Source organism: Melopsittacus undulatus, chromosome 4 (genome assembly GCF_012275295.1).
Source record: "Melopsittacus undulatus isolate bMelUnd1 chromosome 4, bMelUnd1.mat.Z, whole genome shotgun sequence".
Taxonomy (NCBI): domain Eukaryota; kingdom Metazoa; phylum Chordata; class Aves; order Psittaciformes; family Psittaculidae; genus Melopsittacus; species Melopsittacus undulatus.
The window spans coordinates 77173646-77189882 of record NC_047530.1 but is presented as its reverse complement, the minus strand read 5'-3'; the positions used below and the strand labels follow the sequence as shown (position 1 = coordinate 77189882).

At 35.7% G+C, this 16237-nt stretch overlaps 1 protein-coding gene across 1 annotated transcript in view; it reads right to left on the bottom strand.

Moving 5' to 3' along the window:
• The window catches only part of LRP1B (LDL receptor related protein 1B), a 565080-nt gene that overhangs the window by 438172 nt on the left and 110671 nt on the right, over window positions 1–16237 (bottom strand). Inside the window, exon 3 of the mRNA XM_034061327.1 lies at window positions 10526–10663. Coding sequence (XP_033917218.1) covers window positions 10526–10663 — 138 coding nt within the window. The remainder of the gene's footprint in view (window positions 1–10525; window positions 10664–16237) is intronic.

Below are 16237 nucleotides of genomic sequence, written 5' to 3'. Positions count from 1 at the left end.
TGAGACCATATATAGTTCTTAATAAGTGAGTATACCGAGCTTCTATAGAAAAGGCAGAGAGATGTGCCTGAGGCTTAAACTACTACAATTGAGTCTTTTAAAATAGATAAATTTTCTCTTTGGTTGATCTTGTTGTGGGAACAAGACATCATCTCACATAAGTGTGGAAAACAAGCTGCATCATGATGAGGGCAGAAAAGTGCCACTGTGCATTGGATAAATCTGTGTTTGGAATCATAACCTGTTCTGCTGTTAATTCCTCCTCTTTAATATCTGTGGTCATCACTTTCTTTGAAAAATGGGAGGGCTGACGATGGTCCATTTTCCCATAATCTTCCAAACAGCATTTTTAATACTTTGGTACCTTTAAATGGATTTTTAGAATGACTGGATAGACAGAACGTATTTTAGAAACATGATAAACATAGTATCAGATAGTTTGACTTCATAGGATATGTTCTGCCACAATATTCCACAGTTAAAAAGGGAACTCAGAGAGCAGCCAATACAGCAATAGCAGCCTTATTCAACAGTTCTATGCCAGAAAACACTATTGCTTTGCACAGAACAGGTCACATTCACATCCTGATCTTCATATTCTTCATCCTTCTCCAGATGTAGCATTAAAAAAAAAAAAAAACCTAAAAAAAATAAATCCTTTTGCATATGTAAATGCTTAAACAGCTCCTGAATAGAAGTGATTGAAAAAAAAAAAAAAATAAGCTCATTTTTTGGTTTGGATATGCCCAGTATAGAAGCCTAAGATTATGGAAATGTTGCCATTAATTCCAGTAGGATTCAGGTCTCATCCTAATTTATTTTTCGATTAATGCACACTGCTTTTTCAATTTTTTTTTTTTTAACAAGAGTTTTCATGCTTGAAGAGGTTGTTAATGAACTTAACCAGGGAGAACATTATCTACACAGAGAGCAGTAAATTAGGTCTATATTTTCTTGGCATAATGTGTTTGGTTTAAAAAATAGTATTATTAGAAATTATTAATCTGTCTATTCTCTATGCAAGCTATAGATTATATGTGATTCACATTCATTACAACTCTATTATATTTATTTAGCAACAGGACTGAAGCATATGTCACTATCATATGAAGTCATCTGAAAATTTTCTGAACTTTACAGTTTGGAATTCAGGTGAATTTTTCTCTCTCCAGAGTTCAAGGAATGGAAGTTGGTAGAATATAGTATGGAAGTAAGTAGTTTCTTCCATTCAATACCTGTAAGAACATGATGACAAATCATAACTTTTGACTATTTAAAACATATGTTGTGCACTATGCTAGACAAGTGGTGTATGGAGCAGCTATGGTAAGATCTATGATGTTCCAAAGGACAAGTACCAATAATCAGAGGCACATAGGCAGATGGCGTAACAACCACAAAGAAATGCTGCTGAGCCACAGATTGATACTGCTGCATATGTACAGGAAGATAAAATATTCTTAGGTTAGAGAGTCTCCTGGCAAAGTCTTATTTTATTATATGAATCAGTGCAGTGGGAACATGTTCCTACTCTTTGACGCATGTATTTCCAAACAGAGAGTATTGACTTAAAATAGGTCTGTTTTATTAGTACTCATATAAATGATTTTACTGAACCTTGTTTTTGACTGCTCCCAGCATTGTCCCCAGTTTGTTGTTTTTTTTTTTTTTAGAATCAGAGAATAGTTAAGGTTGTTAAGGACGTTAAGATCATCTAGTTCCAAGCCCCCTGCCAAGGGGAGGAATGCCTCACGCTAGGCCATGTCTCCCAAGGTCCTATCCAACCTGGCCTTGAACACTGTCCGCGTGGAGAATCTACCACTTTGGGCAACCTGTTCTTACTTGATTGCTTCCAGTGATTCTTTTGACTTGCCTTTTACTTCCTGTACTTTTATTAACACAAAAGTAACACTTTTTATTTTCTTTATCCCACAACTTTTAACTCTTTCCATCTCACATCAAAGTATTTTAATGTGTACATTTCACAGACACCTCAAATTCCAGGCATTACTCCTGCGATTTATAGAATAAGTTACATTTTCCTGACACAGATTTTTGTGGAGAAAAGATTACTGAAATCTTCCAGAGAGGATATAATGAATTCTGAAAACCAGTTTTTGTATGCTCTGTGCATACTCTTCCTTCCTAGTGGAAGACCAAGAGTTATTTCTCACATTGTCAAAGTGAACTTCTTCACACCACTAAATATCAATCTCACTTAAAACTGGTGACATCTTGTTTATCATAGTCTAAGAAATTATGGCAACTTTAATTTTTAAACTGTATTACACAATTTGAAAAGTACTGACTTTTCATTATACAGTTTCATGAGCTCAAAATTGCAAAATGCAAGAACTGGGGTGCAGTAAGAAATTAAAGTTCTTGTCTAAAGGAAAAAATGTGAGTTCTTTTCAGCTATAATCTGTACTGTGTGAAAAGGCAAAATACAGTGTATGTAAATAGTCAGGAAAGTGGATGCTGTATAAAGGCATATGTGTTCCAGGTGGGACTTCCAGAATTAACCCTCTTTGGTTATGAATGCCGACTAATTGCTGAGATGGAAACAAGTGGGAGGCCAGAAATGACTCTTTGCCATGAGAATTCAAATGAACACACTGGAACTTCAAGTATTTGCTACAATAAATGTTTAACTGTTCATTCCACAAAGAGTGCATGAGGAACAAAAGCACCCCCCACATAGAACATCTTGTAGTTTTCTTATTTGTTTATTCACCTTGGGAAGATAAGGAGCTGGGAAGTCAAGTTCCTTCAGGCAGAGAGTGAAAGAACTTGAAACCGAGTTTCATAATTTAGCGTGGCTGAGGACTCCTGAGGCAGAAAACTGACAACTGCATTTCTGATAAATTATGTGATGCTAGCCCCAGAATTTGCTCTTTTCTGTCTTTAATTTGATCCCATTCTGTAAATTCAGGTCGACTTTACAAACAGCTTTAGAAGGACCAACACCATGTTTTTCAGCATGTGAGTTTCACTTAATTTTCTTCCTCACTTCATACATCAGGTTGCCCAGTTATTTTAAAACTCTGTTGATACAAGCAATGAACAGGCAAATAATGTCACTGGAGTAAGAGACATGGAAATTTAATAATCACATATTTTACTGAAGGACAGGTGACTCAGACACATTTTTTCCTCATCAGATGTAATTTTACTATTAGTTAATGTAAGAAATATTAATTGCTATTCTATAGATGTAAAGTATAAAGTTCCTGTAAATTCTGAAAAAGAAAAAATACTTAAAAAGAAACTGAAAAAATAGCTCATTACTTCTTCTAAATAAGATTTCAGTGTCTAATGTATCCCCTGCACCCCAAATATTGGTGACAATAGCTAGATTAAAAAAAAACAAACAAAAACCATGTGCTCCCTATGTCTCAAGGTTACTAATGTTTCATAAACATCTGGTGTCAGCCCCTGGTTTCTCCTCCCTGAAAAGCTGTCTCTGACATGTATATACTGAAAATGCAGGTAAGATATACTCTGTGATGTGAACTAATGGGACCCAAGCAGCCACTACAACTCTTGCTTGCAGGGTGAGTTTACAAGTGTTGGGCTTTTTGTCATGTGACTGGAACTCCTGATATTGAGATTATACCCAGAGTATTTATCTTCAGAAAAATACTTTGAAATTTATTTGTATAAAAAGTATCCTACATTTCTCATGTAAGATAATTCGCTAAAGAGTTTGATTAGCTCCAACAGGGAAAAATAATAAGATAACTATACACAACATAAAGATGGCAAAAAATACTGAATAAAACAGAAAAGGGGATGCTCATAGAAAGAATTTAAATGTTTGTTTTCTTCTGTCTATAGAGGGCAGCATCAAAACAGTAAGAGCAGGCAACAACAGCAGCAGGAAACAATAAATACCATTTAACTGAAATCCCTGGAAAGTAGAACAAAGCTTTCTCAGATCATTCCATCACATACCCTTCAACACTGACTGTAGCTGTTTTCATCAGGTTTATGTAGCCCTAAACCTGAGCCAGTTAACTACTGCCATCACTAACTGGCCCTCTTAACTACCGTGATCATGTTTAAAATACGACACATTAACATTCTACTACATTTTGCACATTTTATGAGGCAAGAGGATCACAGAAAAACTGAAATATCTGACTTATAATATTTACTCCTCTCTCTCATAAAGATTAAAAAGAACTACACAGTCCCACCATTCAACACTGCATGTAAATATGCTATTTCTGTTGTAAACATGGTTTCCATGACATTGAAGAAAGTATAAATATTTAAAACATGCATGCTAAATAGGCAGACTTATCAGTACTTGTATTCAGGGACGTACCTGACCAACACTTAATTCTGCCAGTAAGGAACAGTATCCAACATTTTCTCTCAAGCAAATGAATACTGCAACTTGAAATGGAAATACTTACTGGGAGAAGACATACATCACACCTTCAGTGGACAAAAGCACAACAATATACACGATATGTACTACATAATGATGTGTTATTGTATATTATTATCAATATGGTCAAATATTTAAATCCTACACTTGCTTTGCCATGTAGGCAATACTAATACCTTAAAAACGGTGTTCATTTGTATATTCTGCCCTAAAAAATCTCTTTAGTAACAGCCCATAGAAGGTGGGATGAAATCAAATCACTCTAATGTCTTCTATGACTCTATCACTGTGCTAACCACCCTTAATTTGTTTTGCTGTGGTAAGATTTTCTGACAGAAAGTTATTAAATCACCATGTCCATGACTTCTTTGTTTTGACAGCGGAATAGACTAAATGACCTTGCTAATTTCAGTGATCCACATCATGTCCTATTAAGGCAAAAAGATGGGAGAGTATTACACAAGAAATTGGATATTTGGATGGTGAAATAAAAAGAAGATGCAATGAAACAGAAAAATACAAAATAATCCTTTGCCCAGACAAATGTAGTTACTTACTAGCACTCCTATTCCAAAGCAAAAATACCTACAATCAGCTTATTTTAGTGCCTACACTAAACAGAAGAGTTGATGCAGAACCCAGAGCAGATGCAAAGGAAATAATTCTGAATGCTACATGATGGTTTTAGCAGCCTCACTGGTACATCAGCAGCATGGTGAGATTTCTTGGAGGTTTAAGGATTCAGCAACCTGATATGATGCTTTGTATATCACATTCTTAAAGGATGACTGAATTTAAAGCTTGTCAGAGTAAACCAAATGAGTTTACAGGGAAATCCTTTGTACTCCTTCTAGAAATAGTTTCACTAGAAAATGGTGGGAACATTTATAATTCTAGACTAATTTAGGTTTTTTTTGTTACCTTCTTACACAACTCCATAAGAAAGAAAAGAAAAAATCTATATGAAGCTCCATAACTTCATTTTATAATTTTGCTTCATTCTTGAAAGGCCTGATTTTTCCATAAAATTCTGAAATTTGTATTTTCCCCTGGTAAACACTACTTAAAATTTCCCAGTGTAGAAATTTCCAGCTGTAGAAATGCCAGAACAAAAACATGATTCAGTAATAGCGGCATTTATTGTTGTCTTATGATAACAATTCATTCAAAAAGCCTAAGCAGAAAAATAATACTCTGTAAGCTACTACAAACATTCTTTTCAGTCAGATCTTCTGCATGTGTGTTCTGCAGTTTTCTAATACTAACTGACCCAGAGTTTGCCGTTGTCTATTTTATTGACTAGAGATTATGGTTCAGATCACAGAATAAAAGTATCCAAATAATATGAAGACATGGAAAGATTCTATGAGATCTGTTATGTTCAGTCAAAAATAAAGTTTTAATTAAAAAAGAAAGTATCTTAACCTCTGTGATCTCTCCTAGATTTTCCTAATTAACATACTAAGTTATGTTGGGTTACATCCAGTTAATACGTCAAACAAAAAATTTTAATTTATTTTCATAAGACATTTGGTCTTAAGGCAATACAAATTTATCCTGTATGCCCAGGTTTATCTTGTCCACGGGACTAGCTAGGCAGACAGATAGACATTCAGGCAATTATGTATGGTGACTCTCCAAATAGCAAGGGCCTTTATCAGGTGTTGCAGTGTTGCTATTGCAATGACTTTCAATATGAGGTGGTAAAAGCTACCTGAATAATCAGTATTTCAGATGCGAATAGATACAGCCTCATTTTCATACAACCCTGTCTTCAGCGGGGGGTTGTTGTGATGCAGAGCCAGGAAAAGCAATATCCTGAGCTCTGCCAAGCCCTGGTTCAGTGACTCCTGAATGTCACAGAGCCAGGATACTGGTCAGATACTATTGGTAGCTAATCAGTAACAGTGACTAAAATGACAGAAAGCATCCTCAAGAACCTGCTCAACTTTGCACTTCAGGGTTTTAGTGCAAATAGACTTCTAGGGAATCCCTACAACACTCCTGCTTTCCCCTTCCCAAAGCCTTGGTTTGGCTATCCTTAAACGAAAGAAGCATAGTCCATGTCAGGGCTGTGACAGTAAACTAATAAGATCCCAATGTACTTTATGGTGAATGTGTGCACTGGAAATGTATACATGCAGACTGCTAAAGATACTACTATTTTTTGTCAAATAGGATAGATAAACTTGCTACGGTATTCCCACTGTCCATAGAAATGCAATGGGTACTGCAGTATAATGCAAAATACACTTCAGTTGAAAGTCAGGGCATCAGTGTGTGATTCATGCCTTCACTGGGCTCTTACTTTGGCCTCTTAATTCTTTGTCAGTTTTGCTTCTCTGTAATGGTTCCATTGATAAATTGGCATAAGGCAAAGACATGCAAAGTATTTGCTCTAGCATTTTTTTGTTTTTTTTCACTATTTAGTATTTTTATGGCTGGAATATCCAGAATTAGTATAACCATTCCTGCAGATATTAATAATTACTTATCCCTCAAGTTGTTGTTTAGAAGAAGAAAATCTTTATATTCTGTGAAAGTTTCAGTTTTCAATAGCTCTAACTCAGAGACAGACCAAAATGTAATTTTGGCATGTTACCTTCTTTTTTTTTTCCCCGTGTATATATATATATATATATATATATAAAGTACTTATTTATAAAATTGTACAAATCACCTCTGCAGCCTTATAAAAAAACATGGGAATATGGCTGTCATTCTCATGAAGTCATCATAAATATGTATCTAATCCTTCACATAACGCAAGGCCAGGTTACTCAACCTAATCTGTGATGGATATTTGTCTAAGCTGTTCCTAAAAACTTTAGAATAAATAAAAATAGGTATATTAACCTTCAAAAGACCACAAAATCAGAAGCTAGAGCAGGCTGCAGCACATGACATGTGCTTTACCTGACCTAGTCTCAGTCCCATACTGATGATGCTCCTGGTGAGCTCATGGAGGGCTTGCCAATACAGGACTGGGATGAGCTGTGGGAAGGAAAAACTCAGAGCTAAGTAGTTCGGCTTGCAATAATTTGATGATTCTCTGTGAAAGAAGACTTCTCAGCTTATTGCATGAATGAGTTTTAAAAGTGGCTGAAAATGTAACTGAAATAAAGACCTGACTCTCAACAAAAACCTGAAGAACAGTGTTAAAGAAAGAAGGTTAACTATCAAGAGCAACTCCAGATCTGTCTTCTACTAGAACTACTCAAGCTTTAATCTAATTTTGGCATTGGTAAATACTACCTGAGCCTTATTAATACTCCAAATACCAGTGGGTACTAACTCCTCCATTCAGCAGTATTGGATCCTAGTGATATAATCTAATAAATCTTGGAAAGCTGACCAGCCCCAGCCAAAGATTTCTAGGAGGAGTTAGTATATACATTGATACCTTGCTTATTCAGCCTCTTTAAAGTATTATTTAAGTAGTCAAAAAAATATAAAGAATCCAAAATTACCAAATACAGATGTCTTATCACTATTATATGCTGTGAGTTTCCATGAACTACACACCCCTTCTCTTCTGAAGGACACTGAAACACGTAATGTGAAATATCTATACATAATAAAACATTTTTTATTTCATATTGCCACAACCCCTCCTAAATTTATGCATTACATTCACCAGCAAAAATGCTTATGTTCCTGAAATAAAAGACAATGAGACAGGAATGTCATTGTATTTACTACTATTTCCTTGAAATTTCACATAGATTATCACTTCACACTGAAGATACGATCAGGAAAGGTGCAAGCCTGAATATATCTCTAAAAGATCATAATGTAATGAACTAACATAAGTGTTAAATTTAGAGAAAGAAATTAGTCTAACTCCAGTTACTGAATGCATATAGTCCATTAGTTCTTCAGCGTTATTAGAAGCTTTCACCCCTGTGGGGTTGTGACCTGTACACTGAAATAGTCTTTGCCATGGTCACCCCTCTCCCCCCACTTCCCTTCATATTATAACTTATTTTCCTGGTGTACAGACCGTGACTTATTTACACAGCACCATCAGTGACGCTAGTGATAGCTTGTTTTAATATAGTCAGCTCTGTAATCAACTGACATGTTTGCTATTAAATATTTAAAACTCTTATTATTGTCAATCAGAAATTTCCTATGAACAATGTTAATTAAGGAGGTACACATTTAAAATGCTAGTTTTGTTACTAATATCAAGAAAAAGCTAACTATTTGGCTAGGTTTCTGAAGCAACTTTGCAGCTCTTGGCCATACAGATACCTAAACATGACTTGTGTCTTCAGGACATAGTACAACAGAATGACTCAATCCATGCATTGTTCTGATATATAGACATATACAGAGAGAGAATAATTACTACTGCATTCATACCAAATGCCTAATACATAGGAATTTACCATAATAGAACATCAGTGCCAAGTGTTAATATCAAACTACATGAACATAATGAAAAAATGTTGTTTCCTATATTCTTTGGTTTTGTTGATAGAAATGTTTCCATTAGTGATTTCAAGAACTGTCTCTTATAAGAAAGTCAAAATACATAACTGCTAAAAAACCTAATATTACCAAGTTGTTAACCACTTACTAGATGAGTTGCTCAGAGACAACCTTAAATTCTTAATAAAATATAATAAAAGAATTTCATTATCTATGTGTCCTGTGTGGTTTAGACCAGACATTTGTTTAGTATATTTTACTAAATTCTATGGTAGTTTATTAGAGCAGACATTAATTTTACCATTGGGAAGTTTTCATATTCATGTATGATAGTAAAGGAGTGCGAATCAACATGAACTTTGTATTTGAGCATAAATCAAAAGGGCATGAATAATGATTAGGAATTATACTGTGCTATCATGTTCCAGAGTACAGGCTACATATATGAAAAGCTACATATGAAAATCAAACATAACTATTTTACATTAATATAGGATTTTATTTTTAGTGTTATTTTTTTCTGATTCAATTAATCTCTTAATTCAAAGGGTTAAAATGCATTAAACATACAAGAGAGTTATAATGCAATAACTATTCAGCACTGGAAGTTCTTAATCCTCTGCCATTTAATCTAGAGCAATTCATACAAATATGTGAGTGTTGAAGAATACACATAAATAGCACTTAATAAATCAATGATGCTGTCTAAAATACACTCACCTGCAACTTCAGAAAACTTCAGTATGGGCCAACTTCTACTTTGGCCAATTTAACTTTCTGGGGGGTTTGCATGCTGGGTCCTGTGCCAAAATCAATGTCCTGACACAAATTCTGATTTTGTGTAAAGCTCACTGAACAAGGACTAAAAAGTAGAGCCTTCAAGAAAAGATATGATTCCTATCTATGTGAATAAGTATTGTCATATATTTTATGACTGCCTGCATCCTCACCTGGTTACATAAAAAAAAACTATTTGTGGCTTTGAGAAGTCAGCAGTATTACATTGATTAATTCCAGCTTGAAAATAACTAATGTTACTAACTCACGGTATGCCAGATTTGGACTTAATATGGCAGCCTTATAACTATCCCCAAGGCAAACCTTAGTAAGTCTTTGGAATAGTAGAGCTAAGATATTAAAAAAAAGTTGGCCTGCACAAATTTCTATTCAAGTCTTCTCACTGCCAAAATTAGGTAACAGCACTCTTAAATAGTAGATTATTAGAATAAAATCCCCCAAAAGCAAGTCCTCAACAAAAAATAATGATCAGAGCAAACCTGATGCATTTTTGAGTCGTTTTTTTTTGCTTTTTTTGTTTAAACAAAGAGAAAAAAAATATTCTTGCAAATAGGGTGCTGATCACCTCTTGCTCCTGAAAAAAAGAGCTTCCTCATCCTTCTTTCAGTATAACCATTTCCATCATACATGCTTAGTAATTTAATGAAAAAGTCTGAAAACCCTTATGTGCTTTTTTTGCATTTTTTTCACAAAGAGTAGTTGTAAAATAAACTTGAAATATATATTAAAATACGCCTCCGTCAATTCACTTTTGTGTTTTGGTTTGTTTTTTTTAAATATATATCTGTATATTCATTCCCAAAAGAAGAAGGTGCTGGTCCTCTTTGAACTCGAAAAGAAAACAAAGTAGAAGATTTTGGGTTAAAGCGTTTTTTGCTCAGCAAATTTACTCACCCCGGCAATGTACTCCTTCATCATACCCATCAGAACAGTCATAAACACCATTGCAGAGCTGGGACAAGTGAATACATTTGTTTGTACCGATGCAGCTAATGTAATTCAGGGCACACTTAAAATCTGCTTCCTCAGGACCTAAAAAAGAGACAGAAAATTTCTTATACATATTTTTGTATCCACAACAAGGCAAAGAAAGTTCAATATTGCATTTCCATTTAAAAGCTAAGGGCAATATCCTATGTATTAGTCCATTTTGCAGATTTTAGCGCATTATCATCAATTTATTTAGGAGAATTAAAATAATCAGAAATGATTAGTCAAATTGAAAGGAAATCAATGGGCCAGAAGATAATTTCCCAAACTACAAATGTTTTGCAGAGTCTAAACTTAAGCTTTTTTTTTTATCATTAAAAAAATCAAAAGATTTTTCAATTGCCTTGTGAATTTCATATTATATCAAGAGTCGCATCAAGAGTAATAGGTACCACTATTTTCAATCATTGCTGTTCTGTAGACATAATTGTAGCTATTTATGAAATTACACATAAATGTTACATATTTATGCCTGCATTAGGTCAGAGAAACTGTTCCTCCAGGCCAAGAATCTTCCTCTGAAACTGTGCAGTACAGAGTGTTAGGGAGAAGATAAGGATGCTGAGATTGCTCCCTTTGGGATACCACTCTGGCTGCAATCATCTGTGTCCCCTTATCTCTGTACAGGAGTATTTTAGGTACTCTTTTATCTTTAGAAAGGGCTATGACTGATAAAAACCCTACAACATAATTTCACATGATAAAGACTGAGATTTTTAGTACACTGCAAAGATCATATAGAGGTCTGAAGGGTTTAGGTCATTTAGAGGATGAATCATAATTTATACACACTATATGATTAGCTAAACAGAGACTGAAGGAGTTGAAATTTTTCAGGAAAAAACTTAGAGCTCCTTAATTGTTCTTGTTGGAGCCTTGCATCTGTGCTTAGCTCTAACAGACTGTAACAGTTCTCAAGGGAAATATATCTTAGGATGCACTGTGCTCAAGTGCAATATGCTTTCACCTTCTTAGAGGTACTAACTCTAAGGCAAAGGACAGAAACCATACACAGTAGCTAGGAGTTCCCTGTTAAAGAAAACTCAGCTTTGGCAAATCTTGTCTCTTGATGTCAGCAGGACAAAGCAAAGGAGAGCTTATGATTTAATTTCAAGGGAGAGCTTTATGATTCAAAGGGGAGTTTATGATTTCTATAATGAATACAGGTAGTTTTTAGCACAGCCCATTAAATAAAAATCCTAACTTACAAAACTTGTCCTAATTAAAAAAAACCCTTAAATTAAAAATTCCCCCTGCTGTCAGGAAGCTGCCCACCATTTAGAGTGTGCACAACAAAATACCATTTTTTCATGGCTTACAGTGGTTTTTCATGGTTTTCATGGTTTACAATGTGTTTGCCTGTATTCTTTTAGGCAACTCATATTGGCACAGGGTAGGTGTTTCCCTTCCCCAAGCAGAGCATGTGCCCTAAAAAACATGCATCTACTGTGCAGGAAGACATGAACAAAATGCAGCTTCTTCCTTTCACCTCTGACCTTTTCAGCTTCACACCTTGCATCGATGGAGTGACACCAGATACATCCTTCATGTACCACTGATTAACAGAAACAGGGCACACTGATACTAGGGATAAAAAAGGCAATGTATATGGGGATGAATGCATTCTGCCTTAACGGTCTGTATACTTCCAGGTGGAAAAAACCCCAAACAAACATATTTTTTATTGTGGCCTTGTGCTACATACCTTTTTTTCAAGAAAACTGCATTCCTAAGCTAAGGGTAAGGGTCTAAATATCTTTTGAACACAAAGAAAATAAGCAACTGTTCTGAATGTGCTCTAGGTTAAATAATTGCTAAGTAAATGTAGAGGTATTAAAACACTTCACAAATAATAAGTTTTTCCTGTTTTCCAGTAAAATGTAGGAGAATATTAACAGCAGAAATTTGAGAGATGATTAAAACCTATCCTACATGTTTGATATGAAAATCACAATAAGAAAGGAGACAGGTGTGACCTCCTGGTGCTGGCAGAGACCGCTGCATCATGGGGGCAGTGAGGCTCCATGCCCTTCCCAGGCTGTGAGGCCACTAGGAAGGGTGTTGAGGGTTTCATTTTATTTTTTTTCCTCAGACTTCAGGTATTCTGCTCCCTTTTCTGTTACCTGGATGTAGGACACTTTATCCCATGAAGCATTCGGAGCACATAAAGTTACCTACAACAACCTCTGTCAGGGCCTAGCATTCTTCTAGAACTGGTTTAACTCCACTGAGCTTTCAAAGAACATAAATAAAGCAGCTTTGGAGAGCCAGTGGCAGGTAGGTTTAATTTGATTTCCATTTCAGTTGCATCAGGACTCAAATACACCTAACACTTTACTAAACCAAACTCATTTTCTGGTTTGCCATTTATAGCTTGGCTTGTTTACTGCGTTAGAGCAACTGTGAATAGAGCATGTGGAATTAAAAAAAATATCTTTTCTTCTACAGAAGAGAACATTAATTAAAAAAACTTAGGTCTGTGAAGCATGTAAACCTGTATTACCTATATATAAACCCAAGATTGCTAGAAGGCTTTCAGCATTCATTCTTTATCAAATAGAAAACTGAGATCTGTGACCAAAAATATATATAAGCATAAATATATAAGCATAAATATTTATCCTCTAAACTTAATGAGTGAAAAGAATGAATCTTTTAACTAACATCTAAAATCTCAGTAGGACTACTGAGTCTGATATTCTCCTGTCTACAGATTTTGGGATTTAATTTTGATTTTATGCTTCTTGCTTTAAAAATACAAGATTCCTTCAGGACACAAACATCTTGCAATTTTAAACATATTCTCTAAATTAAAATACTAGTAGGGAGCTTCCTAAATTAGATTTCTTTGATTGCGAACTGCATATGGGGGAAAACTGAAATATGTTCCAAGAAGTATTATTCACATTGTTTTGTTTTCAAGAGAAATGTTATGCATTACTTGTGAAAACAGAAAGCTTAAGATTGAAAGAGATAAACTGATTCATGTGATTAAGATAAATTCATACATACTTTCTGTTTCCTTACTAGCATGATAGTTTGGAAGTCAACTTGATTTATTAAGGAAGATGAACCTCAGTCAAAAAAAAGCCTTATCTTATAGAAGACTTGTGACCTACTTTGTCTGCAAAATGGCTTCAAAAGGTCTCAATCATCCACAGGCAGTACAACCAGGCAGCATGTCCCAAGCCCTCCCTGCTGACACTTCCTACCCCCTTCATTGAACAAAAAATGAAGCTAAACAAAGGTTCATGCTCTGATACCCTTGAAGCAGCTTTTCCCACTGAATCATACCCAGCAACTGCACTTTCTGAAACATCTAATGCAAATAAAGATGAGTGGCTTTTTATCTTGTTTATTCCTCTTCCCTCTTCCTTTAGCAGACAGCCACTTCTGGCAGTGTTATCAAGTGAACTTTGGGAAAAGGAATTTAAAAGTGTTCTTCTTCAAAATAATCTCAGTGTATTTTACATCAGTGCAAGAATCCTAAGAATATAAAAGACGGATGGTGTCTTTTCTTCCCTTAGAAATACACAATAATTCCCAGCCTTGCCAGTTAGTGGAAAAATTGTCAAAACTACTGTCTGTAATTATGGTAATACAACATCTCAATGTTTCAAACACTCATACCAGGACACCACTTGGAGGGTGGAGATGATGGAAGCAGCATTGCTTATGAAGTGCTGTGCAGCTCAAGAGATTCTCAGGAAGCAGAATATGCAACTCTCCTCAGTGTAACTGTCTGATGGCTAAACAAGAAATGGTAAAAAAGCCTAGCTGCAGAAAGATGAGCCAGGACCAGCGGGATCCCCCTGGGCTTGGCAGTTAGGGGCATCCCACACCAGCTGGTGGGTGGCTGGGGCAGCCTCAGCCTGCGGTGTTGTGCACCTTCATAGGGATGAGCCACCATGTCTGCCTACGGGGGGGTGTCAGGATCAGGATGGCCATTTCTGATGCAGTCACACTGTATCAAGGCTCACTGCACCTTCCCAGCATGTGAGAAAACATGGAAGAAAACTGCACCATGTTTTCGCAATAGCTGTGCAGGGTACAGTGAATCTATCTGCAGTCCCTTCAATGAAAGTGCCCTTACTTCAATGGGGGTTGAGAAAAGTTAAGAGACTTCTTTTGACACCTTTCAGAGGGAGACAATGGGATCTATCAAGCACAACCTGTGGTTTCCCACTGAAGAAGCATCATGAGTAAGTATTAAAGGCCTCTATCAAAATTAGCAGAGACTTTAGCATGTGCTTTTGTCATGGTATCTGTCTTGAGTTTGTGCTTAATCAAAAATCTACCTGTCCCACTTCAAGATCATGATGCACTTAATTTCAAACAAGAGAGTGAAAGTAGAATCTACAGGCTGATTATTTCCACTGGGTTTTGTTATCACAAGCAACATGCAAGTGCTTATTAGCAAAAAATTATGGATGAACATTATTTCATTATGTACATTTCGTCTTCTAGAAACATTCCCCCAAATTGAATGTAAATTAAAGTATAAACTCATGTGCTAAGATTACTGAGGAGTTACAAAGTATGAATAAAAGATATTTGCAGATAGCCAGGCAAAAGAAGACATATTGGAATGCTCAGCACAAATTCAAGGTTCACAAAAAGTTGCTAAGTTACGGTAAAACACCCCCCCCACACATACTTCTTGCAGATTTATCAAGAGCTGCTCATATTTGACAATTGTTTATAAAAAGCGTCAAAGCTGCTACTTCTGAATATATTTTTTCACCATTGTCTTTCTCAACTAAGTTTTTAAAAAGTGCTTTATCTTGCAACATCTCAGGTAAGTAGTCAGACTTTTAAATGAGATTAGGCAGCCAAATGTAGTAGATCCCTTTTAAATCACTGCACCCAATTTACTTTAAGACCAGCAATTTTCCAGCAGCTCTAATCCTGCACTGTCCTCAGCCACAAGAAACAAAGCGAAGTATGGGATGCCTTCAAAAATTCTCATTTGTGTTGTACATCAGCGACTTACAGATCTATTTTGCTCTCTTAAGTGTCTTTATGGAATGAACCTTCTCCAGAGTGAGCAGCTACCCTGAACAAAACCTTATTCCACTGATTCAGCGGCTTTTAAATTCAACTCTGTTTGCATGCATAGGTGGGAACCCTTGAAAGGTATTCTGCACCTTTCCAGGTACTAAAGCACCAACATGCAGTGGATGGAATCTGGCCAACAGACAAAACTGGTAATTCTGATGAAAATATCAGCGTTGTCAAGAAATGTATTTTACTGTTCCGATGGCAGCACATGTTCCTCTAGAGAAGCTTTGGTACAGCATCTACCATGGTCTTCTCTGTGGTATTATCAAATGAAGTTGATTCATGATTGTAAATAAGACAAAAAAGCCCAAAGTTAAGAAAGAATAATCCACAGAACTTGTAGGAACTTTCTGGGTAGACACTGACTTAAGTGAATATACTCCATTCTGGTACAATACAGTACATGTGCAATACAGACTGTGAGACCTCTTTCTCTCTGTTAGCTTGCCTCCTATGCACTGCCATGCCCCATTTCTGCTGTGGACTCAGACTGTAGTACAGGATATTTAATCTTCCAGAACTAATTAAAAAACTTAGTATTTATTCTCTAATGTA